This window comes from Xenopus tropicalis, chromosome 1 (assembly GCF_000004195.4).
Source record: "Xenopus tropicalis strain Nigerian chromosome 1, UCB_Xtro_10.0, whole genome shotgun sequence".
NCBI classification, from domain to species: Eukaryota; Metazoa; Chordata; class Amphibia; order Anura; family Pipidae; genus Xenopus; species Xenopus tropicalis.
In genome coordinates, this window is record NC_030677.2 from 137,501,228 (window position 1) to 137,528,670 (window position 27,443).

The window sequence follows — 27,443 nt, forward strand, 5'->3', positions numbered from 1 at the left end:
GAGGACAGGGTGTGTAGCTGCTACAGTGGCAGGGTATTCGGAAGAGGCAGGGTATTCGGGTTGTTCTGCACTGCCTCTTGTACATATGTGCCCGGGCAAGGTATATAGGGGTACTGGGTACAGGTGGATCCCCTCGACTCCCTTGGGAGTAAATGCAAGCTCTTGGGCTACCAATGAGACAGGATCTAAGAGTACAGGAGAGAATGCAGTATGCCCAAGTACAGGTGGGTGGGCACCTTCCGCCCAATGTAAGGGTGCGCCACTGGGCTCTGTGGGCAAGCAGTCAATGGGTATGGTTACCAGATTCCTCGCTGCTTCTCCTCCTACCGAAGCGTCCCGGTTACTTTCAGACGAGGGCTTCCCGTTGCCTAAACACACGGACGGACCCCCAGGCTGACAGGCAAGTCCGGAGGGAGGTTCGGGCAGTTGCTCTCCGGTGCCCTCTCCCGGCTGCCGCTCCACCTTGAACGAATCCAGAATCCAACCCCGGCCAGGCCGGACCCACTCGCGCACACACACACACACACTCACTCTCACAAACTCACTGACACCGGCACACACGGCCTTCCGCCCCCAACCTGGCAGCAGCTGCGCACATACCAACCGGAAGCGCGTCACTGACCTGCCCAGGCCGCTTGAATTCGCCGCTCGGCTTTGACTGCCGCAAAGTCAGTAGGGGGCGCTAAGGATACCGCATTGTGATTGATTTGCCGCTGCGACATCTGTCATTAGCGCTTACAGCAGGGTCAAAAAACTCCTTAGGGATTGAGTGTTGCTTACAGATAGTAACGAGCTGAGTGTAATAGAACCCTCTATTAAACCGCATCACAAGCTGTTTGTTCCAGCTGTTACTGAGCCGCGGCTCTTTGCATTCCTGCACAGCAAATTCATTTATTTTTATGTAGTTTGGCAACACCTCTGAACGACAGGTTACAGACAATGGACCTTCAATGCAAAGCCAGCGATACAATGCATGGCATTAACCACGTACCTGCCAGCGAGCTAGCCAGTATGGATAAGGGATTGTTGTAAAGGAAAGAAGTTACTTTGCTTTTCCCACAGACAAACTACAAGTGCTGCTCTACAGGCAGTATAAAAACAGCTGGTATCATTATATCGTTGTTTATATAGTGCCAACACTTTCATAGAGATTAGATATCAGTCCCTGACCCAGAGAGCTTACAATCTAAGGTTCCAATCAAATTCACAAGTTCTACTGGGTTTTTTTGTTATCTGAAGCCAGGTTTTTGGAGTGTGGGGGAAAAATTTGAGCATGTGAACAAAAACCCATATATATATAATAATAAAAAAACAACAAAACACAAATACAAGAGTATTGTAGAAATGATACCTATACCCACAAACTCAAACCTTAAGGGGCACATTTACTAATCCACGAATCCGAATACTGAATGGGAAAAAATCGGATTGGAAGCGAAAATTTTGTGACTTTTTTGTCGCCGTCGCGGTTTTTTCGTATTTTGCGCGACTATTTCGTCGCCGTCGCGACTTTTTCGTATTGAACGATCGTGAATGGCGGAAAAACCTTTCCGACTTTGCATGATTTTGGAAGCCTTGCATAGGAATAAATGGCACTCTGCAGCTCCAACCTGGCCCAAGGAAAGTCACGATACCGAAGCTTGAATGAATCCAAAACTTTTGTACTCGTTGCAACAATACGATTTTTTCGCGACGGTGATGAAAATATACGACAAATTCACAACGGCGACGAAAAAGTCGCAAAAATACCGATCATTAAGAAAAAACGCATTCGGGCGCTTTCGGTCAGTTCGGGGATTAGTAAATCTCCCCCCCTAAGGGGTATATTTATCATGCTGTGTAAAAAGTGGAGTGAAGCGTTACCAGTGATGTTGCCCAGGGCAACCAATCAGCAATTAGATTTCAACAGTTAGAAAATCAAAGCAACGCATCCGATTGGCTGCTATGAGCACCATCACCGGTGATGTTTTACTCCACTTTTTACACAGCATGATAAATATACCCCTAAGTGTTGTGCCTATGCAAGAATCAATCTCAATGCCCAGCACTGAGGGTAGGCTTGCCGCCCACTGAGCCACTATTCATCTTATTTATAGCTAGTGCTGTGTTTGGAGCAAAAGAAAGTGAATTGGATGACTTTTTACCTTGCCGAAAAGACCCACACCATTAATAGTAAATATTAATTATTGTGGTTTAGGTATCCTGCATCATCCTATAGTTGCCATCTGTGTTTATTTTCCAGGAACAGCCCAGGTTTCCTACTCAGTACTACCCTCGGTAATTTAAGTTACATACCAAAAGTGAGTTTTCGGTGTCTGTTCTCATTTTAATATCCTATATCCAATATTTATTAAAAAGGGTTAGTTAAAATTCTATAAACCTTTAATAATTATCTCTATAAAGGTATGTCATGCACATGTATCCTGTGCCTACAAGAGATCTGAAAACATTTTTTCTCTTAAGTTCTTATGACTGCAATTTCAGATTTCTAAACAATGGATGTGTCTGCAAGAGCAATGACTGTCTGAATTGCATCATTTTTTAGTAGCCCAAAAACCTTCACAAAGAGAGGCGGACTTAGTCCCCCCATAGACATAGAGGTCATTTACCTATGGGAAGGCAGTGTGCAAATGGCAGATTGTGCCTTAAGGTGGCCATACATGGTCTGATCCAATCCAGTTACAGTGGGCGATATCAGGCTGATTTGATCGTTTACAGCACTGTATTCATGAAGATCAAAAGGCACAGTGGTGTAGCCTTTTCAGACTTGCAAGGGAGAGGCAGAGGGCACAGGTCACAACAAAGCCCTGTACTCACCTCCAACAGAAGTTGGTAGCGACAAGGCTGACTTGTGTCCACCAACACTGTACTGTATGCCTCACAGATACATTTAAATCACCCCATAAGTGCTTGTGTCACTGCTCCTTAGTCAATAGTTGCTTGGAAACATACTATTTTCCACCTTGCTATCACCCAACATGCTGCACCCTTTGTGTTTGTCAGGTGATTCCCATTTAAGTCTATGGCTGGGTAGCTTTGGGTGCTTTTGCACTGTTTTTGGACTACTAAAAAGCACAGGGTTTAAAGCGCCTGAACTTGTATTCTGTGTTATTAGTCGAACTAGCCTTTTGTGCCAATTCTCAATGTGATTTTTTTTTATGTAAAAGAAAACTAAACAAGAACGTGCAATAAGTTCAGATGATTTTAACATTTTAGTGTGAAATCCCATCTAAAGGGCAATTAAAGTCCAGAATAAATAAGCTTTATGGTATAAAGTTACTGTGCCCACTACCAGTTGCTATACACTTAAAGGGACAAGGCAGTATATTGTTTAACATGATCTAAATAAGCATTGTTACAGAAATATTTTTTTAGTTTTTATTTGTACTAAACTGTGCGGCTTAAAATAGTTATTAAAAAAATTAGCATAAATAGCTGACAGCAAGCCTTTGTGTTATATTGTAACTAGACTGCATTGCTTTGCAAGTAAAATGCTTGTTACTCCTGCTACGGGATTATCAGTTGGTATTTTCATCCAATCAAAGGTCACCAGATCTTGCCAAAACCTTTTGTTTTGGGCAGCAGGATAATATATCAATATGCGTACAATATCAAAGGACTCCCATAAGGCACACAGGAAAAACTGAACTAATGGTTTCAGTCTCTTACTTGAGGAAGGCATGGTTGTCATCTGACCATGGGGATCCTCAGTGACATCACAGGGAAAGGTTATCTTAGCGACTCCCAGCTAGTGGGGGAAAAGTATCCAGAAAGAAGATATATAGAATTTGTGTCTAGTTAGCTGACTCAGTAAAAGACCACAATACTACACCCATTCACAAGCACGCACACAAGCACATATGTTTGTTTTTTTCTCATTATTTACTTTGTTTAGTTTGGTGTAGCAGTAAAGTGTAAAATGTGTAACAAGCTATGCATTTTGTTGAACACAAAACGTAACACAATACCCAGGGCGTCTGATAAAAGTAGAGTATTTGGAGCCTCCCTGTTCAAAGTGTCATTAAATATTTATGTTTTATTTTAATTACTCTCTAGTACCCACCATTTATTTAACCTAATAAACTTTTACAGATTTTTATGGGACGTGCCGGTATTTACTGATTTTTAAATAAATACAATCCGCAATGATCCGCTGACGCAGCAGGAAAAAGAGGATCAGATATCCCCTTAACATGTCTTGTATATCAATTTTAAAAGGGAACAGTACATGCAGTTTTTTTACTTTACTGGTTGGCTTTGTGTACACCGTGTCATAGCAACAACAGGCAAGTAAAATAAACCACGGATAAAAGCTCCTGGTAACTGTGTTTAATATTAATAAGGCTTCAGTTCATACTCTGGATGTGTGCTACTTCCTAGAAGATAGCAGGAGCTGTAAAGGTGTTTAAAGGTATCTCTTGTGTCAGGTAGGTGGAACAAAAATGATAAAAAGTGGAAACACAGGATGTAATTAATAAACTGAGTCTAGTAAAAAATTAAGATTTAATGATGATTGCTATCATTTATTTGATTCAGTTAAGTTGCAAAAAGATGGCTCTGGCAAGTGGTCACTGGGTACAGAAAGAAGTTTTAGGAGATCCTCCATCTCCAAGGTAAGTTACATTTTACTATACTTGTTATATGCATGAGCTAGATATCACAGACAGAAAGTTGCAGTGTATGTTTTGTCTGCTTTATAATTGTTTAATTTATATAACTCAGATACAACATATATATCCCATATATTTAGGACATATTGTTTGAGACTCTGTTACAGTCTGCCAAAAGTTGCCACTTCCAGTGCTGAAATCTGAGTATACTAGGCTTGCAGTGTGTGCACTAGGATCGTGACTGTTGCTCAGGTTAAAAACACATATTAATTTGATGTTACATCTTCAATATTTAAGAATAAATTCATAAGGCTGTATCTAATCAGAATCCTAACAAAGTCTATTTGGCAACATGGTTGTTAATAAATGGATTTTGTGAATTTTGCTGTGCTCATTTTATTATTCTTTATGTATCCCTGATATGCACAGAGGAGGTTACTGTCCTAATAGAGAATACAATATTATTATTATACCCCAGACACATAACACCAAACATTTAAAGTTTAGACTAATTACAACAAAAGCCAGACAACCTACAAGTCTGTTTTTGATATTTGGGAAAAACAAGAGCATATGAAAGAAACCTTCACAGACACAGGGAGAACATATAAACAGGCATTTAGACAGTACTCTGTGCTAAATCTGACCCAAGACAGAACTCCTGAGGCAGCAATACAGAGCACTCAGCAATAATGAGGAGAAGGAAAGGTGGAATCACTTGGGGTGCCAAAATGTTAGGCACCCCCCAATGATTGTATTCACATACTTGATACCCCGGGGTGGTGCTCCCCTTAGCAAAAAAGCTCACTGACCCGGGGTACATGCAGGCCAGCGATCCTCTTCTGTCTCTATCTTTGTGCAGGCTGCGCATGTGCAGTAGGATAAAAAGCTGCACTTTAACAAAAAAGTCGGCTTTTTGATTCTACTCTGCATGCGCAGGTCCCGGGATCACAGCAAAAGGAGAAGGAAAGGAAGAGAATCTCTCGCCTGTATGTATCCCAGGCAGGTGTGGTTTTCTGCTAATAAGAGCACCGGGTAACTGATATTAATCACTGGGGCACCCCCCAGTAATTCCACCTTTCCTTTTCCTTGAGTTATCAAAGAGACACACTTAAGCATTCAAATATGAATTGTATAAATGCAGTACCCCTTTAATTCCACGTAAACAATATTGTTTTCTTCAATCAACTTAGGCATGGACATGCATTAGTGGTTGCTGGAAATATTGCTTTCATATTTGGAGGTTGTGCAATGAGCAGATCACTGGTAAGTAACTTTAAAACATTGGGCCCAACTTATCAGTTCTCAATTTTACAAGCAGTATCAAAGGGCTCAACAGTCAATTTGTTAATACTTTCCTAAAAGTCAGGAAAATTGGAAAAAACATCAGACTGCTGAGAATCCTTTTGGATTCCCTTGTTTTTATATTTTATGTATTGTTTTATTGACAAGGCTGTCAAGGGAAACAGACATAACAACAAGGCATTTAACAATACTGATTCATAAATAGTCTTTTTTTCTAACAATTTTTAGACATTTTAGGTTGTAAACCAAAAAATAAGATTTTGCCAAATGAATGAAACTATAATTAAAAATGTCTAATTTTTTGTAAATGCTATTGTTAGCAGAGAATAGTAAGGGTTCATACTCACCAGCGTTTCTTCCTGTGCTCCCCTGCAGTGGCGTTCTCCTGCGTTCCACTGCAAGGGAGGGTAGGAAGAAACACATTCCATTCTTCTTAATGTGGCTGTACTCACACAGGCACATGTTAGTACCAAACGATGGTGGAACGCAGCACAAATGTCCACAAAGCATATATATAAACCATTTTTGTTTGGTCACAAATGTCATACATTTTCTGTTTTGCTAGGATCAAGATCTGATGTATCTCAATGATTTCTACATGCTGACAAGTAAGCTTTTGCTTGTATCTTAATATATCTGGATTTACAAGGAGCACCAAGGAGTTGAAATAGTTATTATCACTGACCCACAGGAATTATGTTCTTTGTACACTTTAAGTTATATGTCAGTCTCCTTAAAGCAAAGGAGAATTACTGCACAGTATGGCAGTAAACATTATGACAGTATGACAGTACATTTAAATAGTCTTTAACCATGATGTTTCCTTCTTGAAATAATATTAACTTTTTAAAGCAAACAGCTGCATACCTATAATTTTTTCAGTTTTCGGGGTGTTGGCAAACTATGTTCTGCTTTCATAAATGTAATTTATAGCCATATTCTATTTTAGGCTTTAGTGCTATTTTAGCATGTGTGTATTTTTTATGCACATACTGGTACCTCTATGACAAGTATTTTTCAATGTAACAGTACTTCTAGCACATGGATGCACAGCATCACACAGATGCCTTAACTATTACAAAGCTAGATGTGTGAGTTGACTCTCAGTTATAGGAACTTACTTCAGCAGAACTACTGACTTAAGCTGGCCCTAAAGATCCACTTGTTTGGCGAGCATGTAGGTGGCCAAATCGGGCTGATCTTGGCAAACGATTAGATCATGTCGGAGGCCTGTGCAGGCATGCCAATGTGGTCCTCACTCAATATTTATCTGACTGATTTTTGATGGATATTTGCTGGGGAAGAGGCCAATGAAGGCTGACTTAGTCTGAAGAGGCCGAAACAGCAACTTAAATCTACACATATATGGCTAGCTTTAACCCTGAAAGTTATCAGAAAACTTGTAGTGGGTGTCGATAGCTGTGTTTCTTCTGCCCCAAGCTGCTATCAGTCATAAGTGACTAGCTTTACCTGTTTGATTGCCTTCAGGTTTCTACTGTATGTAGCAAATTAAAAGTATATGCCACTGGTTATTTTATTATTACGGTAAACAAATCCACACATAGGGGCCCATTTACTTACTCACGAACCGGCCGAATGCGTCCGATTGCGTTTTTTTCGTAATGACCGGTATTTGGCGATTTTTTCGGAAAATTGTCGCGACTTTTTCGTTACCAATACGATTTGTGCGAAAAAACGCGAGTTTTTCGTAGCCGTTACGATGCGCTCGTATTTTGTCGCGACTTTTTCGTAGCCTTCGTGCCGAGTACGAAAGATTCGGATTCATTCAAGCTTCAGTATGGTGACTTTACTTGGGCCAGGTTGGAGCTGCAGGGTGCCATTGAGTCCTATGGGACTCAATGGGAATAAGAAAAAGTCGCGACAAGATACGAGCGCATCGTAATGGCTACGAAAAACTCGCGTTTTTCGCGCAAATCATATTGGTAACGAAAAAGTCGTAAAGGCGCCGAAAAAAATCGCAAAAAATACGAAAAAGTCGCAAAATGTTCGTTTTCCAATTGGATTTTTCCAATTCGGATTCGAATTCGTGTCTTAGTAAATGTGCCCCATAGAGTTTCATGGCTCCACTGTGTATCTATTTACAGTTTCTCAGAGCGATTCAGCATGGGAAGTTATCCCACAGAATGGTTATGTCCCATCTCCAAGAGAAGGACATTCTATGTGGTAAGGAGTGGATGGTTTAAAAAAAATCTTCTAAAATAAATATATACTACTGTATTAAGGACCTCAAAAAATGTAATGTTACAACAGAAAATCTATAATTGGCATATTTACAGCTACTGTTACTTTAAGGAGAAGGAAAGTCATTTTGGCATTTTACTGCCAATAGATTCGCCACATTAGTGCCACCTAGAACAATATATTTATTCTGCAGAAACCATTACTATAGCTAAGTAAACTGTTTGCTTAAGACAGCAGCTGCCATTTTCTGTTTACAGTCTAACCGTTATAGCTCAGATCACACATTCCTAAGGGAGGGAGCTCTTAGCATTCTTGTGGGAGGGGGGTGCAGGAGAGGGGAGAGAGCTGCATAGACTCTGGCCCAGGAAATTACGAGAGATTATGAGGGATATTTCTGAGAGAGGAAGTCAGACACCCTAAGATCATGTTTCCAAAAAAAAAAGAAATCCTGTGTTTCTTTTGATAGAGGACTTAAGGTGGCCATACACGCACCGATAATATCGTACGAAACCTCGTTTCGTATGATATTCGGTGCGTGTATGGTATGTCGGCGAGTCGACCGATATCGCAGGAAGCTGCTGATTTCGGCCGACTCGCCGATCGGACCAGTTTGAAAATTTTGATCGGGCGCCATAGAAGGCACCTGACCAAAATCTCCCTTCAGCGCTGAATTGGCAGAAGGAGGTAGAAATCCTATTGTTTCTACTTCCTTACCTGCCGATTCAGCCCTGAATGGTGTGTGGCGGATCTGGCGATGTTTCGTGCGACCGATGGTCGCACAAAACATCGTCAGATCGCCGCGTGTATGGCCAGCTTAAGTGCAGCATTACTGTGCTTATGTGCTATATTTACATAAACCTTTCTGAAAAAGCTTACTTAGTTTTTACCTTTCCTTCTCCTTTAATGAAAAGTTGGTTGCAGCAAATTTATAAATTATATAAATATATAAATTCAAACATCAAGCATGTTTCTAAGGGTTGTATGTTTAAGCGTTCTAAATTCTGTATAAATTATATCATAACAGCACAGAATAGTACATTTTTTGCAAAATATAAACTGTAGTTTTATTATTAATTGAAAGTAAAAGAAGCATCATTATTTTTTTAATTATAAAATCTTACTGTTGGAAACAAGTAAAAAAGTATACAGAATTATTTGGGGAATTTTCAAATGTAAGTTTTTTTTTAATGAAAAAAAAATTACAGTATATTAAACTGGATTGGACTTTTCTTTGCAATAATAAAATATTTTCAAAAAATAGAAACAATGAATTGCAAAATTTATAATTACGACAAAAATTGCAATTCCATTCCAAAATTGAAATAGCTTGAAAAATGAAAATACTCAGCAGATTGATTGTAGAAATGGTAGCTACCAAATGTTTCAGTTTTTTCTAGAGTTCTACAATTATTAAATATTGAAATTCAAGTTAAGTCTTGAAATAAAAAAAAATCATGGAAACTTTTCCCCCCACTTTTTTAACTTCCTTCTGGAATCAGTGAAATTTAGTTCAGTAAAAACACAATATATGATAATGAAAATAGTGGACTATAGAAATGCTATACATTATTGCTAGGGATAAAATAATAGTAGAGAGGATGCAAATCCCATTTTTTCTGGCTATCACATAAAATCAACTACCTATGTGTTAGATGCATGGGTCTGCCTTAGGGTTCCAATTGATAAGCCCATATAAATATATTTATATATATATATACAAAAGAAAAAGTGGTTTTATTGAAAAAATTCCAATGTTTCGAGCACAATCTGTGCTCTTCCTCAGTCCCTGAGGAAGAGCACAGATTGTGCTCGAAACGTTGGAATTTTTTCAATAAAACCACTTTTTCTTTTGTATCAAGTCCCTATGTGTGCGGCACTCTTTCTATTATATATATATATATATATATATATATATATATATATATACAGTATGTGAAAAACTTTTTTATATCTCTTTCCCAATTTGCTGATATTTCTATATCTCATATTCACAGTGTTGTAAAAAGAAAAATCTATTTATTTGGAGGCCGATCTGACCAAAATGCAAATGAATGCTTACCAGGGATATATGCATTTGATTTGGGTAAGAAGAAATATCTCTGACATAGAATGATACCATTTTTTTGTTTTATTTCGTAGCCAAATTATTTTTGAAGGAGAGTTTTTTTCAACTTTGCACTGATAGAACAATATTCATTAATCCACGATTTAGTTCTTTTTAGAAAAATGTATATTTTTTCTAACTTCTAGAACTTTTCATAATGTCCACGATAATATCGTTAAAATTCCACAACTTTTTCGTGGTTTCCGTTAACTTCCACGAAAAAGTATTTTTTGCAAAGACTGCAACCATTTCGGAATTCATTCAAGCTTTGGTATCGTGACTATCTTTTGGCCAGGTTGGAGCTGCAGAGTGCCACTGAGTCCTATGGAAGGCTTCCAAAATCATGCATCGAAGTCAGAAATTATCATGGTTACTCGAAATTTTTGCATATCGTTATTTTAACCACAAAAAAAATGTGGTTTAATGAATGGGCCCCTTATTCTACCAAATGGATCAAGCAGTAAAATCCAATAGATTATTTGATCCCAAAAATATTATAATATTTGTATTGCATGGCCTGTGCCAATGTTCCTTCTAATTTTGCAGGCCGTATGCACAAAACAAGTTTTATTAAAAACTGTCTGCCCACAGTTTGATCTATTAAAGTATGTAATTATGGGCAGAAAAATACTTTTCTATATCTCCACAACTTTGTTACAGAAACTTGTGTGCATGTGTTTCTTCCTTTCGGAAAAAAGCATGTAAGATAAAGAGGGAATCATGTGAAGGTTTCAAGAGACATAGATACCTAACACCCTCTTATTTTTGGAAACTGCACATGGGCCGTAGCATGGCCACAAAGGCCTGGGCCTAGGGCGTCACAAATTTAGGGGTTTAATGCGCACAAGCCGCACTGAAACTTTGCTCAAATACGGAGCAATGGGGACCAGAAGTGCAGAAAACTTCGGCCCGTCCTCTCCCCACTGCTCCGTATGTGAGTTGAATGGACATGGGACCCCATGTTAAAAAATCCGGCCCTGCACATGATCAGTATCATATATTAATGCAAAGATAATTATTTAGCACTATAGCTTTAGTTTAATACTAAAGTTTTAGTCTAAATTAGCACTACTATGCTAAACAAAGGAATGAGTAATCATGAACTTCATCCAAAATGATGACTAATCCGCCATCCTATGCCAAATATGGGGTCCAGAAAAGCGACATTTAAACACTACCTTTATTAGTTAAATAAATCAAATTTTGATAAAATATATATGAATCAAAAGAAAGACAAACTAGAATAATACTATATATGACCAGTTCGCCAGTGATATCCTGTTTATATATATTATAAGGGTGAAGACACACTGAGCTACTAGTAGCAGCTACTTGTCACGGCTACAAAAATAGACAATGCTCATCATTTACTGACACTTGCTCTATGTATGTTTTAGCAAAGGCAATTCTCAGTATGGTCTATAGCTGGGTCTTTTCTTTTCAAAGCTTAAATCAGAGCAATGCTTTATTTGTATACTTTTCTATATTATAGGAACCTTAGAATGGAAGAAATTAATAACAACTGGAAAAGCACCTTCTACCCTGTGGCACAGTATTGCCACTGTAGATGAAAACATATTCATTTTTGGTGGAATGTATCATGGCACAATAATGGATGATTTGTCTATATTTAACACAGGTAACTTCATATACAACTTGCAGTACAGTTATTGAGTTTTGTTTGGTTGTCTCTCTTTACCTCTGTTCTTCCAAGTTTCTAACCTTAATTCACCGACATAGGAACTGGTTTTTATGTCAGCAAAAAATGCATAGCATGCAACATAGGAGAAGAGCATTGGGTTAAAGCAGGAGGGCTGTACTTCATTTAAAGAACAAATGTTGTGACATGTTGAAATATTTTAAAGGGTGGTGTATTATATAAAATTTCTGTTTATAGCAAATCATGTCATTGCTACTTTAAATGCCTGTAGATGTTAGTTTGTTGGGAGTCATATTTGAAGACAGCATGTCCACACAGTATTTAAAAAATTTTTTTTAATATGGAGGTTATTCCATATCTGGTATATCTGGTACAGCTGACAGACTTATTACAGCATGAGTTTTCTTCATATAAAAATAAAAAAATAATTTGTGAGAATGTGTGACAATATTTTTCTTGCATTTGTTTGTTTGCCTTTTTTTGCAAAATGTATGCTTTCAAGCTATTTACAATGCATTTTTTTACTTTTCTTTATTGTGTTTTCTCTGTTAATTGAGTCAAAAAGCCTTTTCTCTTCTATATTAGTGCAGGAATAAATAGTCAATGCTGAATACCTAAAACAAAATTCTCATACAAGAAAATGTGCAAAAGATTGGGAAGTATTACAGTTTGGGAACCGCTGATGTAGTAGGTGCCACCTCCTTGAATCCATATTGGAAGTTAGCAAAGCAGTTTTTTATTACTTCCAAAATACTACATGTTTTGATAGAGTGTTATTAGCAAAAAATCCTGCAAATATATGTCTAAAAAGTCAAGGACTGCCTGTCTCAGTCAAGGCTGGAGAAAGGGGTAGCAAGCAGAAAGCTTCTGTCTACTCTACTTTAATTTTACCTACAGACACATGGGTTAGTAGCACTAGACAGGTGTTCTTTTGGATTGAATGTGTTGGCTAAAGAGTAAGCAGGGACAGGAGCACAGGCAGATCAGGTATTGGCAAACAGGCTAACACTTTATTTAGGCACAAGCAGGTTAGACAACACAGGCAAGGGGGTACATAGAAACGGGCCCCAAAACAAGCAGGGCAGACAAAAAAGACAGATCTTGATGTCATTGCACTGGTGAGGGCACAATGATATCACGTACTGTGAGCACTGGCCTTATACCTGTACTGTATTTTTTTAAATAATATCTTTTTTTCAGTTTGCTTACCTCTAAGGCTGCTCTGCACTGAATGGATCTCTAGTTTTTATTCCCTCATTGGAATACTGTCATGGGAAAACATGTTTTTGAAAAAGGCATCATTTAATAGAGCTTCTCCAGCAGAGATCAAAATGTAAATTTTATACCTCTAATATATACTAAGCATTCATTGATTTTATGCTTGCTAGAAACTGTGTTTTTTTTAATGTAAATAGTATTTATTTGTTTTTTTTTTTATAGTATCAGAAAGCTGGGTGCCAATTAAGACAACAGGCTCCATACCTGAGGCAAGGTAAGTAAAAAATTTCACAAAGAATTTACAGTTAATAAACGGAAGATATTTAGGCAATGAGAATTTTTTCTTTACTTTGTGCCTTCTTTGTACATTCCATCCCTCTTATCACTGCTGCTAGCTCCACACTGTAACTTGTCAAGGACAGATAACAAAGCTGCAAATACTTTGCAGTACTGAGAGTCTCTGCTTCTCAGAACCATTGCTACCCAAACTGTTTTTACATGTTAACTGTCCAGTATCAGCCTGTACATGGCTACCTTTACAACAAACTGCTGTTCCATTTTTTATGTGAAACACATTCATCATTGTTACATATGCTGTGCTTCCAGTGAGAAACATACCACCCACCAGTGTACAATAAAATTGTAATTTAAATGTAACAGCTTCAGGATGATTTAAGCTGCGTCAAAAATAACCCACAAAAATTATAGAACAATATCATTTAATTATAGCTGTACATTCTTGTAACTAGGGTTAGTGTGCAACTATCACAGGGTAATTACGCAAGAGGTATCAGGTCATTAATATCTTTAAAAATAGGTAAAAGGAAGTAGAACACGGTAAAACCTTTACTTCTTTTATAATAATCATAAATATCACTTATGGTTCTGGGGCTGCTCATAAAGTGGAGCCCTATGTTATCAGGGGCCATATAGATTGTGGATTCCATTCCTTCTACACTGCTAGCCCTAGCTGTCAAAATATTATACATTTAGCCTCATTTTTACACTCTTGTTGCTCTATATTTCTGTTTAATATACTTTGTTTAAAGCACAATGCCTTAAAGCTATAATCAAATATATAGTTTTAACAAAATTTATGTATTTGACATCATTATTGATTCATGCAAACCTATATATCAAGTACAAGGTACAGGTACTGTATAATTATTGCACAGAAAAAGAAATCTGTAAAAAATGTAAACTGGTTTAATACTCTTCTGTTTATGCTTAGGATGGGGCATGCATTTGCAACAGTTGGACAACAAATATACATGTTTGGAGGCTGTTCCAATGCATCTGATTATAACACGGATGTATATATTCTTGATACAGGTAATTTAATGTCCAGGCAAAGTTAATCCATGTTTTAATGACTCCCTTTGAACAGATATTATTAATATCATTGACATTAAAGGAAGAGGAGACGCTCGCTGTGGTGTGGTTTTCTCCTAACAGCGGCACCAGCCCAGGGTAAAAGGTAAGCAATTAAAGTCATTTGGGGGTGCCTAACATTTTGGCACCCCCAAGTGACTTAGCCTTTCCTTCTCCTTTAATATATAAAAAAACACCCACATTCTACTCATTCCAATGGGTTTTATAGAAGCGTATTTATCACATGGTGAGTTCTAACTTTCACCCATTGATAAATATGCTTCTAAAAATCCCATTATCCATTAAGCTCTAAACTCACATTTAGTAAATCTGCCCCTAAAAGTTAAGCTTCTGGTCTCTGCTTTTGCCATGGATACTCTGCTCCTCTGTAATTATGTAATAGACTTTCACCCCACACAGCCACATAAACAAGAGAAATATTTGGCTCAGATCTGTTAAAAACATCTTATCTAAAGTAGCAAAACAGGAGAAATAAATAATGTATATTGTACATGGGAATCAGCTGTCAATCAATAAATGGAAAACAGGACAAAAGGTGAAAACAAACAGGAAATGGCAAATCATAAAGGAAAAACAGCCAAAAGTTATAGTACAAAGGAGAGCAGGAAAAGAAGGGAGGAGAGAAGAAATAGATAAACAAAAAAATAACAGAAATATATAAACAAATATATACAAATGTATGTAAACAAATACACATAAACAGTTGTCAAAAAGAAAAACAAGAGAAAGCAAAACAAAGGTTGACAGAAAGCGAGAATAAAGAAGAAAAGATGAAGATGCAGAAGAACATGAGGATAACAAATTTAAATTTGCAGAATTCCTGCAGGCCTCTGCACTCCATTTTAGAGCACAGAGGCAGAGACCCTCCCTGTGGCTACCCTCTTGAATAAAGCACTGTCTGTTCTGCAGCACTCTATTCAATAGGGGTGGGTACCACTTAGGCATTCCACCCTCACCCCCTACACATCCCATAATGTGTGCGTCATTCAGACATTTGCCTGCGCCTCCTGATGCCAACCCCTCTGTATAAAAGATTGTCAGCTCTTCTACTACTGAAGATTGTCAGCTCTTCTACTACTGTGATTGACAATCTGTACAACAAATGATCCCTTTCATTTCATAGATCAGTTTCAGCTCTTCAACTAATGAATCTTTAAAAGTGTCAGTTCTCCTTTTAATGACACTTCACTGAAATAACATCTCACTTTATCTCTCACTGTTCATCACCTCTGTGAAAAAGTGTGAGCTTTTTACCCACTACCTCATCTCCTCTGTAAAATGGACACTCTGCTCTTCTCTCATTGACTCACCCTTCCTGTGAAAGCAAGGCATTGTTTGCCACTGCTTTTAGAAAAGTAATATTAGAAAAATATAATATCAGAAAGTTTATATTTCTTTTAAAGAATCAAAACATTCTTTCTTATAGTTTATTTATTGGTTATTGTTCACTTTAGCTACATTGATATGGAAATTGTGTGAAGTGAAAGGAGAAAAACCAAGTGGCCGAAAAAATCATTCATTTACAGCTCACCATGACAAGGTAAAGCATTATTTTCTTTCTTTTAGTTTTATTGTGTACTTAGTATATCCTCACTTCACCCCACCCTTAAGAAAACATTTAACAAGTAACAGCAACAACTGTACACCATCTGTATAATTTTTTATATACACTTCATCGGCAAAAGAATCCAGACACCTGACTGTCCAAAATGTCATTCCCAAACCAAGTGTATTAATAAAGTTGGTCCTCCCTTTGCTGCTATAACAGACTCTACTTCTCTGAGAAGGCTTTCCACTATATTTTGAAACATTGTTGGTGGGATTTGCTTCCCTGGAGCCAAAGAGCATTAGTGAGGGTGTGCATACCAGGCTTGGCTTGCAGTCAGCATTCCAATTCATCCTGCATCCTGTTCACATCAGGGCTCTATGCAGGCCAGTTAAGCTCTTCCACTCCCATCTTAAACCCAGCAAACCTATTCTGTACAGACCTTATTTTGTTTCATGGGGAACATTAGTGTGCTGGCCCCAACTTGTTACAAACTAGGAAGCACAGGATTGTCATGAGTGCAACGTTATGCTGTAGCCTTAAAGGAAAACTATATCCCCAGAATGAATACTTAACCAACAGATAGTTCATATTATATTAAGTGATTCAAGAATCTCTCCAAACTGGAATATATATATCAGTAAATATTGCCCTTTCACATCCTTTCCCTTGATCCACCATTGTGATGGGCTGTGTGCTCCCAGCTCTAACTGTAACAGAAAGAAGTGTTGAAGCAAAAGAAAGAACTCCGTCCATTCATTGGCTGATGTGGCCTAGCATGCAGGCCGGAACTAGGGGTAGGCGGAAGAGGCAGCTGCCTAGGGTGCAACGATTGGGGGGCACCAGGCAGGAGCCTCTCCCTCCTACCCCTAGTACTCGATCAGTTGTGCGTCGCTTTGCATCGTACACCGTGCCGCGCCGGGGGTGCGCAATGTAGTTGCAGGGGCGAGTTAGCCGACCAGGTTGCCTAGGGCGTCCGGTCAGCTCGGCCCGCCCCTGCTAGCATGTATGTGTGCCTTGGCTTGCTTATGGCCTTTAATTCTTAAAATGGCAATATTCTATTTAAGATTACCCAAAAGCACATACTGCTAAATATATATATATATATATATTTTTTTTTTTTTTTATATGAAAATGGTTTATTTAGATGAAGCAGGGTTTTACATATGAGCTTGTTTATGCAATATATTTTTATAGAGACCTACATTGTTTGGAGGTATAGTTTTCCTTTAAGATTTTCTTTCAGTGGAACTGGGCCCTGGACCAACAGCTTAGGTCATTATTCAGTTGAAATTTATTTGATTGCCTCTAATCATTCATAGAATCCCTACCCTTTACTAATAGCTTTTGTGCTGACATTGCTTCTGGAGACCGTTTAGAGCAGGGGTGGCCAAGGCGTAGATCGCGGTCCACCAGTCGATCCTCCATGGATTTCTGGTGGACCGCATCTAAGCCGGGGGATGCGGAAGTGTGGCACGGTTGTGGAAGTGCGGCGCATTTATTGGGTATCCATACGTACACTGCGGAGCGTACATACGCGGGGAGGAGTCAAAGGTAGATCGCTGGGAGAAAAAAGTCTGGGCACCCCATTTTGACCATCATTTTCTCAGCAGTAAATGCAGTAAAATGCATTATCTACAAATGAAATACAGAGCACACCAAATTTAAGATAAAACTTAGTAAAAAATATAAATAAATCTATATATGATATCACTTCTACAGGATATTTACTTGTTTGGAGGACTTCAAGAGTCAGAACATGGTACCAAAATGTTGAAATATGATGTCATGAAACTAAGTCTTGGTAAGCATTTAATAAACCTTGTACTAAAACATTGTGAGATATATAAATTATGTAAACTTAGTGAATTTTGATTTTCTGTTGAAAAAAAAGAAAAGTAACTAAAAGTAAACTAAAAGTAACTAAAACATTTACAGTCAGCAAACAGAATATAAGCATAGGTGCTAAGGTTTTAAAATCCCCCCAATAGACGATTATATATACAATTGAAACCCACATTTTGGGGCTGATTTACTAATCCACGAATCCGAATGAGAAAAATTCGGATTGGAAAACGAACATTTTGCGACTTTTTCGTATTTTTTGCGATTTTTCCTTTGCCGTATTGAGTGCTCGAAAAATTTTGCGACAATCCGCGAAAAAGTCGCAAAATACCGATCATTACGAAAAAAAACGCATTCGGACACTTTTCGGACGTTCGTGGATTAGTAAATGTGCCCCATAGACTTTGCACACTAGAAAAAAAACATACCAGGGTGGTACTGCGATGTAGCAGCAATATTGCATTCATAGAGTATACACACAATATCCATCCAGCCTTGACAAAGGCATTTGAGCCGAAACATTGTGGTATTCTCTCATCCAGAGTATCTGCCTTTATTTTTTTTTACATAAAGATACATTCAGACTTCAGACAACAAGAAGCTTCATAGGCATACTAATTTAGGAATACTACACACAAGAAACAAATGTGCATGTACTTAAAAGAGAAATATTGCAGATATTTTAACATATACTCTCTAATTTCACTAATTTTATAGCAAAGATGAAATGGAAGAGGCCACTTTATTTTGGAATCCCTCCAGCCTGCAGATATAGTCATACAGCTTTTGTCTTACACAGCCATGTAAGTTTACCATTGTGTGCTTCATATGAAGACTTGCAGTGATTATATTCTAAAATGATATTTGTTTAAGTTTTAAATAAGTTTGATAGTCAGTTTTTTGCATTTGTATTTAAGTATATTTCCCTGTGACTTACAGAGTGTACCAATATACTCTGTGGTTGGTAGGCCAAGACTACAGAGAGCCCAATGAGAGTCCTGACTGATAGACAATTTCAATATATTTGTGCAAAACAGATCAACTATTCCAAGGCTTGGAATTAACCTACTGTTTAAGGTCTCTAATTTCTTTTTTTTTGCAGGTAATGGTAATAAAATAACATTTTTAAAGGTTTACTCCTTGGTAGTTAAGTTATTAACATAGATTCTACTGAATCAGTGTGTAATTCATACCAACCATTTAGCAATGTACTTTAACTAGCAAAAATGTAAAATGTTACACAGAAAATTCATGTGCGATGATCTATTTTAGTCTGAAGGTTAGTGAGCAAAATGGGCAAATAGCCTGCTTTTAATTAGCTACTATGCAGTTGCCTTGTTATTGCATGTCTGAAACTTTACTTTTTGTATATATTATTATATATTATATATATTATTAATAGTAATGAATGTGAATTATGTGATGCAGTTTTACATACACACTAGGCAACTGCTTTGTAAAACCACAAAAAGAATGCATGTTTAGACAAATATATTTGTTTTATTATGTCAAAAAGCTCTTTGTTTTTGGAGGAAAAAATGAAGATAATGACTTTAATGATGTCATGGGGATGAAGCTTATAAACCCATCAGACAGACAACCCAGTAAGTCTAAATTTATCAATACATTTACTATATTTGGTTTAAATAAATCCATCTTGAAATGTATACTTGTTCCTGTATTGGGGTGATTCAATCATAGAAGTATAGAAAAAACAAGCAGAAAGTTCACTACAGCTCTAGAAGCAGAAACCCAAATGCAGATAGCATGTTCTGACCTGCTGTTATTAGGCAAACATATGATCAGCTTCTATAGGTTATTAAACTTGGAGGATACTTTGCTTTGTTATTAGATTATCCCCTATAGTATTATTATTGTCCCAAAGAATAAGTTAAAAGGGCGCAAAGTTGAGCACAAAATGCGCAAAACATGCACCTGTATTTTGTGCTTTACACCCTTCCCCAGCATTGCTTAAAGGAACAGTAACACCAAAAAATGAAAGTGTATAAAAATAATTACGATATTATGTACTGTTGCCCTGTGCTGGTACAACTGGTGTGTTTGCCTCAGAAAGACTTCTGTAGTTTATATAAGCAAAGCTGCTGTGTAGCCAAGGGGGCAGCCATTCAAAGGAGAAAAGGCACAGGCACATAGCAGATAACAGACAAAGCCCCATTATATTCTACAGAGCTTATCTGTTATCTGCTATGTAACCTGTGCCTTTTTTCCTTTTTTCCAGGTTGAATGGCTGCCCCCATGGCTACACAGCAGCTTATTTATATAAGCTATAGTACTGTTACTTTAGCAAATACACAACTTTACCTGTGCAGGGCAACAGTACATTATATTTTAAATACTTTAATACACTTTCATTTTTGGCGTTACTGTTCCTTTAAAGAGATACTGACACCAGAAGTAAAATCTTTTTTACATTTGACATAACATTATCTTTGCATGCTATTTATAATTTTGCCATAAAAGTATTTGTCCAAGCTTTTACATTCCCTATCTGATCTCCCATGTTCCTCTATGAGGGGGCTGCCATATTTGTCTGTTAGCAATAGAAGCTATAATTGACAGGCTGAAAAGGGACAGTCAGGTTGGCAAAACAGTCAGGTTTAGGAACTTTGAGTAACAATTACTTACAAAACCAGCCCTATCAGCAAAAAATTATCAACATGACCTATAGGTAACTTTTTATGTAGATTCATATTTTAAAAAATAGTTTTTTCGTGTCAGTATCACTTTAAAAAAGGTTTACTTTACTTAAATATATTGTATAACCTACTTATTTATTGGCCTAACATCATTGCTTTTTTAGTAATGAAGGACATCTTAATTGAATGTGGCATCCAAGGAATAAGCAATGGGTAAGTTTTTATTATTTGTATTTTAATCATCCCATGTTCATTGAGACATAGTGGCTCATTTACTAATTGTACAGGTGCAAGAACTGAATCACTCAGTGTTTCAGAATTGCTTTTGTTTTCATTTCTTGCACTTTGCACCTAAATTAATTTTTTAAAAATGAGCAATATAAGGTTGAATTCACTGTAAAATACTCTCTAAACTTGTTAAAATGCAGACTTTCATGCATTAGATCAGATATTTAATTATACAAATGGCAGGTCACATAGAGAAGATGATCTATTAGATTTTAATGCTTCCAAACTAGAAATTAGGAGAAAAGCAGGAAATGTATGTCATCTTATATTTTTGCAGATGCCTCCTGCTCCAAAGACCGAGAGGAAAAAGTAGTAATAAGCTCATATGCTAGAGTCATGTTCCAGATATCCATTTAACAACATTTTTATACAGTATGAACAATTGGACACTGCAAAAACTTTACAACAGAGCACATACACACACAGCTTGGAATATAACTCTTTCAAAAATCAGTTCGGAAACTCGTTATCCAGAAAGCTCCGAATTACAGAAAGCCCATCTCCCATAGACTCAATTTTAATCCAATAATTCAGAATTTTAAAACCGATTTCCTTTTTCTCTGTAGTAATACAACAGTACCTTGTAATTGATCCCAACTAAGATATAAATAATCCTTATTGGATGCAAAACAATTCTGTTGGGTTTAATTCATGTTTTATTGATTTTTTAGTAGACTTAAGCTATAGAGATCCAAATTACGGAATACCCTTGGTCCCAAGCATTCTGGATAACGGGTCCTATACCTGTACTATAAGTAGTACATGTTCACCATCAGGGGCAAAGTTTTGCTGTCACTGATGTATTAGTAGCATTCTGTTTAGGTATAGATGCTATAATTTTCTGATGTATGAATGCAATTTACCTTTACACATGATGTATGAATGCAATTTACATTGTGCAGCTATAGATTGTTTTAATGTCATTATGCTATACTAAATTATGTTATGTCATTATGCAGATTAAATTCAATGAAAAAAACTTTGCTCCTGACAATTCAGAATCTATGGGGTTTTTCTCTTTGACCTGAACATTGTCATATATAGATACAACTTTATCTAGACATTTGACTCACAATATCCGACTATGTCTTTTCTACTTAACTACATCACTATAATCCAGTTTTGTTGTTGAAATAAATGCTGTAATATGTTGTGATGTGTGCTGATATGTGTGATGTGATAAAAGCCTCCGTTGATACAGAAATGCAAGAATTTTAATTGCCTTATGTTCAGATGTAGCAACTGCAAAAAGAACCATTTGTTTTCTGTTGTAGATTTACTCCAACAAAAATCCCCAAAATTAAATATGAACTAAGTGAGCCAGAACCTCCAAGAAACATTTCTCCAGCACTTTTTACAGTAAGACACAGTGCATTGTACACTTTCTGTTACAGGTAGAAATGTCTACAATATAAAATAAAACAAACTTTTTTTGGTAAATGGGATTACTACGTGAGTGTGATTCTCCATACATGACAAAAAAATAAACTGGCAGAGGATTTGGATCAAATGTTAGCAATGGATATCTGCTTAAGATTGTAATTTCAGCTCTGTGTGAGCTGAGAAAACAACTTTATCTCCTGGCTACCCAGCATCACTAATGTACACAAAGATAACTCTCTTAATTGCTGTGAAGCAGTAGGGCTAACGTCAGACAGAGCAAATTAGTCACACCAATAGATTTCTGCTACCGTTGGCGACTAATGGCTCTGAAATGCCTTTCCGCCAGCGACAATAGGAGTCGCCGGTGAAAAGGCCTTTCCAAAGTTGTGCAAAGTTTCCTCCTGCAGGCATTTTTGAGTGACTCCGGAAAGCTGAAACGAAACATGGGCCTTTCCACCAGAAACTCCTATTGTTGCCACTGAAAAGGCATTTCAGATTGGTTAGTCACCAATGGTAACGGAGCTCTATCGCGGGCGACAAATCGGATATTAGCCTTAGATTCCCCGAGAGGAAAATAAAACATGTTTAATCATTTTTTTTATAGGCAAATTATTTCAACGCACCACAGCCAAGGGTACAATTTAACAAGCAAACATACAAGGGCTCATTTACTATCGCAGCTAAAAGTGCGGCATAAATAAAATTAAGTTGTGTGCGTTAATGCTATTTATTAAAGGTACTGTCATTGAAACATGCTCCTTGCACTGCCATATAGCTACACTAAGTGCCTTACACCCACCTAATCAGGCCAGTGTGGAAGTAGGAATTTTAGGGATTCGCCTTTTTCCACCAAACCCAATCTACAGTGACTTGCTGTATATTTAACTATATTTCTGTTTTCTTTGAGCATCATTGGCTCAAATTCTGATTAGAATTGTGGCCCTTTGATGTTATTGCAGCTAGAAAATAAAGTTTTAGCATGAAAATGCAAAGATTTTCTTAATCCAATTATACTAAATTACAAAATAAACTTGCATTATCCCATATGCAGCAATGTCATTCCTGGTGGCTCCTTAAGTCCCTTAGAACCAGTGTGTTTTATCCTCTTGGCTACCTCCTTTGTCCTATGCTTGGTAAAATAGGGTTCATAATAGTTAAAGTTACAGTGGCCCTCAGCCCCTATCCTTCACCCAAAGGCAGCGATTTCCAAACTGAGGGGCTGGCATCCATTGGGCAAGGGATGGGGTTAGTGACAAGGGGACTTTCCTGAAGGCAGTTGAGGTGAAATGTGTGGACTGCCTATTTGCTTTCTTACCTGCCCTCTTACACTTGTAAGTACAGCTTAAAGGTCAAATATGGTGAGATTTGGGGTTAAGTTTTATTGCTACAAAACAGTTATCATTCCAAAAGAGTATTAATAGAATTGCAAAAATGCTTTAGGGCCGTGGCAGACAGGGAGATTAGTCGCTGGGATGGCATTTTGGGGAGATTTGTCGACTGCGACAAGGGAGATTTGTCGCGGGCGACTAATCTCCCCATCTGTCACGGCCCTTAAAGTGCAGCTTATATACACACATTCTCAGTATCAACAGGGTCCTTAGGTATTTAAAAAGGAAGTTTATTTAGATTATAATATATAATCATACAAACCATGCAGACTGTGTGTTTCATGCCTTAGCGGCACTTATTCACCCAAGGCACAAAGATGGTTTAAAGAATCTGCTGATCCACCACTGTTTTCCTATATCTGTAGCCTTTATGAGCCAACCACTGCACCCATGGCCATCTCTGATATTATCTTCTAAAGCCTCAGTAAAACTACCTCAAAATAGTACCAAAGAAAGTACCATGGCTGGGTTAGTGGAAAACAGATTTTGTTCTTTATTTTTCCCTTCTGTTGCTAGTGATAAGAGACAGTCAGGCCCACTTTATGTAGAAATGAGGAAGGCCTGGTTTATATTCCTAGTGGTTGCCTGTATCCATGGAACAACAGAGAAAGGAAACAGATTTATGATTAGCCATATCAGCTCTGAAAAGTTGGCATCATCCAACTTTTTCTGCCTCGTCTTGTACTGCTATTAAGGTTTATATCCAATACTTTTGTCATATACATTTCAGCACAAAATTTTACTTATTATTTTCATTAAAAACTCATTAATTGGGCTGTGTAATGTGTAATTTATGTGCAAAACATGTAGGTTTTAGGCATAGAGGGTCATTTGTTGCAAAATTAAAGCAAAAATGTAAATTCTAAAACTCTATACCCAAAAACTACCAAGTTAATTGCGTGTTTACCTTTGCTTTCCAGATTTCTGGCTTGGGGATGATATAGCAGTAATTTAACAAAAGTATACAGTAGATATCCCTTTAAAACCAAATTGCTTTCTATAACAGTTTGTGTAAAATGTTTACAAAGCACCTCTTAGCTGAACAGAATAAACAGTGATTATTTGTTTTAATAGAAATGAAACACAAACCATGTTGATATTCAACAGGTGAAGAAGCCTCGTGCTATTTAGACAGGTGTCTAGGGAATATGATTTTGTTTTAGAATGGTACTTTCTAAATATTGTCTAAGGATTTTAATGCAACATCCCTAGAGAAAAAGAGAGTAATAAGTTTTCTCAGCAGGTGCTGTTTTTTCCCTAGGAAAGAAAGGTGGGGCTTTGGAGCTAACCAAATGTAAGTCTCAAAATCTGCCGCAGAGAGTAGAAAGCTGTGTCCAGGATGCCTGCGCAAGCAGTAAATGTCCTATACTCTAAACACAAGGCTGTATATTTGTGCAAAGAGGCTTAAAACAATATGCCCAACTGTTATTTTTTTCGTAAGGTTATGTCTTCTAACTGCCTAAGAAATTGATATTTTTACTTTGCTTTAAGTGTTGTATAATTTTTCCAGAGATTATTATCATGTTTTAGAAAAAAAACATTATGCCAATAACAGTTTTTTCCACTACTGATGCGAGGGTCATTAATTTCCCAACCCACGCCCCTCTAACATTCTAAACCCAGCTGAGGTTGAGGAGCATCTTTTATACCTGCGCTGTCCTGCCCCCTATGGTGACGCCAGAAGGAGGTGGGGCAAGCACAGCACCTATAGAAGCAGAACGATAGGTAGAGTAGCTGCTGCTCACAGTAAAACTTCCCAGAGAGGGGACCCATCTACAGACCAGTTTATATGCTTGTACTGAGAATTGCATATAACCTGTGGAAGCCCATCCATCTCTATGCAATGCTAGTAGACATTCTTTTTTTATATTGAAGCACTGGATTAGTGGATTAATGTCATGCAGAGAACAATGGAACCCAAATGTGCTCTAAAATGGGACATATTGTCAATAAATACAAGTTGGAATTTATTTTTTTCCAATTTAAAAATAATTCTGTCTGCAATATACTTTAATTAAAAATTCTTAAATGAAAAGCTGATTTGTCCCAGTACTGCAGCCGGCAGCCATCGAAGGCAGTAAAAAGAAGCAGAGGGAGTGCACTGGCAAAAAACAACTTTGCTATTAAAACAGTTAAGAACTTGAATTAAAGTATTTTTGCAAACTGGCTTATTTTAAAATGGGGAAAAAAATCTAATTTACTATTTGCCAATACCCTTTTCAAGTGTGATAAACAAACAATATATATAACACTTGCACTTATTAACACCTCCTTTCTGCCTTTTATTTGTGTACACTTACGAGCAGGGCCCTTTTCACACCCTGCATTTGTATGTAATTTGTATGTTTGATGTATACACCCTTCTAATGTAGAGAGCTGCAGAAGATTTTAGTGCTTTATAAATCACTTTTAATAATAGTACAGGTATCGGACCCCTTATCCAGAAACCCAATATCCAGAAGTTCCGAATCATCTCCCATAGACTCCATTATAAGCAAATAATTCTAATTTTTAAAAATGATTTCCTTTTTCTCTGTAATAACAAAACAGTACCTTGTACTTGATCCCAACTAATATATTATTAATCCTTATTGGAGCCAAAACAATCCTATTGGGTTTAATTACTGTTAATTACTATTAATTACTAATTTTTTTTAGTAGACTTAAGGTAGGAGATCTGGAAAACCCCAAGTCCTGAGCATTCTGGATAATGGGTCCCATACCTGTACATGGTTCTTGCAATGGTTTGTCCTTGTTGCAGTTCCAAAATCCTGCACAATGTATTTCAACAACCTCTGCAGTAGGGGTGGGGTGGACATTCATGCCCTAAGCAAGCTTCAGAATTAGTAGGCAGATTATGTGTACATTAAGTACTTTAACTAAATCAAAATCATTGATGGATTACTCTCTAAAAGCCAGGAATAAAAAGCACCGTGGCCTTAAGGCTACAAAGACAACATTTAAATATCATTATATAGTCTTATTATTTGAGAGAAAAACAGGACTCTATGGGAAATGTATTTGTCAGAATTTTAAGCTTTCTGCATTGAATAATTTATTCTGTTATTACATCCCATATTGTTCTACCTCTAGGGGGCCCATTTACTTACTCAGGAACGGGCCGAATGCGTCCGATTGCGTTTTTTTCGTAATGATCGGTATTTTGCGATTTTTTCGGAAAATTATCGCGACTTTTTCGTTACCAATACGAGTTTTGCGGAAAAACGCGAGTTTTTCGTAGCCATTCCGAAAGTTGCGATTTTTTCGTAGCGTTAAAACTTGCGCAAAAAGTTGCGATTTTTTCGTAGTGTTAAAACTTGCGCAAAACGTCGCGCCTTTTAATTTTTAACGCTACGAAAAAAGCGCAACTTTTCGCGCAAGTTTTAAGGCTACGAAAAAATCACAACTTTCGGAATGGCTATGAAAAACTCGCGTTTTTTCGCGCAAATCGTATTGGTAACGAAAAAGTTGCGATAATTTCCGAAAAGTCGTAAAGGCGCCGAAAAAATTGCAAAAAATACGAAAAAGTCGCAAAATGTTCGTTTTCCAATCGGAATTTTTCCAATTCGGATTCGAATTCGTGGGTTAGTAAATCAGCCCCTAGGTGTTAAGGAGTGTCCTAAATTAGGGATGCACCAAATCCCAGATTCACCCAAGACTTTTTCAGCAGGATTTGGATTCGCCCAAATCCAATTGCTTGGCTAAACTAAGGGGCACATTTACTAATCTACGAACGTCCGAAAAGCGTCCGAATGCGTTTTTTTCGTAATGATCTGTATTTTGCGACTTTTTCGCGAATCGTCGCAAATTTTTCGAGCGCTCAATACGAAAAAGTCACGACAATT

At 37.4% G+C, this 27,443-nt stretch overlaps 1 protein-coding gene across 2 annotated transcripts in view; it reads left to right on the forward strand.

Moving 5' to 3' along the window:
• Nucleotides 1–3,458: 3,458 nt before the first annotated feature.
• The window catches only part of LOC116406621 (nitrile-specifier protein 5-like), a 34,300-nt gene continuing 10,315 nt past the window's right edge, over nt 3,459–27,443 (forward strand). Inside the window, exons 1-15 of one of the 2 annotated variants that reach the window (XM_031890989.1) lie at nt 3,460–4,427; nt 4,537–4,613; nt 5,804–5,876; nt 6,481–6,523; nt 8,021–8,099; nt 10,112–10,200; nt 11,714–11,860; nt 13,322–13,373; nt 14,331–14,431; nt 15,946–16,031; nt 17,760–17,841; nt 18,600–18,685; nt 19,399–19,486; nt 20,704–20,752; nt 22,102–22,186. In XM_031890989.1, the coding sequence (XP_031746849.1) occupies nt 4,552–4,613; nt 5,804–5,876; nt 6,481–6,523; nt 8,021–8,099; nt 10,112–10,200; nt 11,714–11,860; nt 13,322–13,373; nt 14,331–14,431; nt 15,946–16,031; nt 17,760–17,841; nt 18,600–18,685; nt 19,399–19,486; nt 20,704–20,752; nt 22,102–22,186 (1,122 nt within the window). In that variant the 5' untranslated portion in view covers nt 3,460–4,427; nt 4,537–4,551. Of the gene's footprint in view, nt 4,614–5,803; nt 5,877–6,480; nt 6,524–8,020; nt 8,100–10,111; nt 10,201–11,713; nt 11,861–13,321; nt 13,374–14,330; nt 14,432–15,945; nt 16,032–17,759; nt 17,842–18,599; nt 18,686–19,398; nt 19,487–20,703; nt 20,753–22,101; nt 22,187–27,443 lie in introns of both variants that reach the window. The other variant, XM_031890987.1, reaches the window with a different exon arrangement.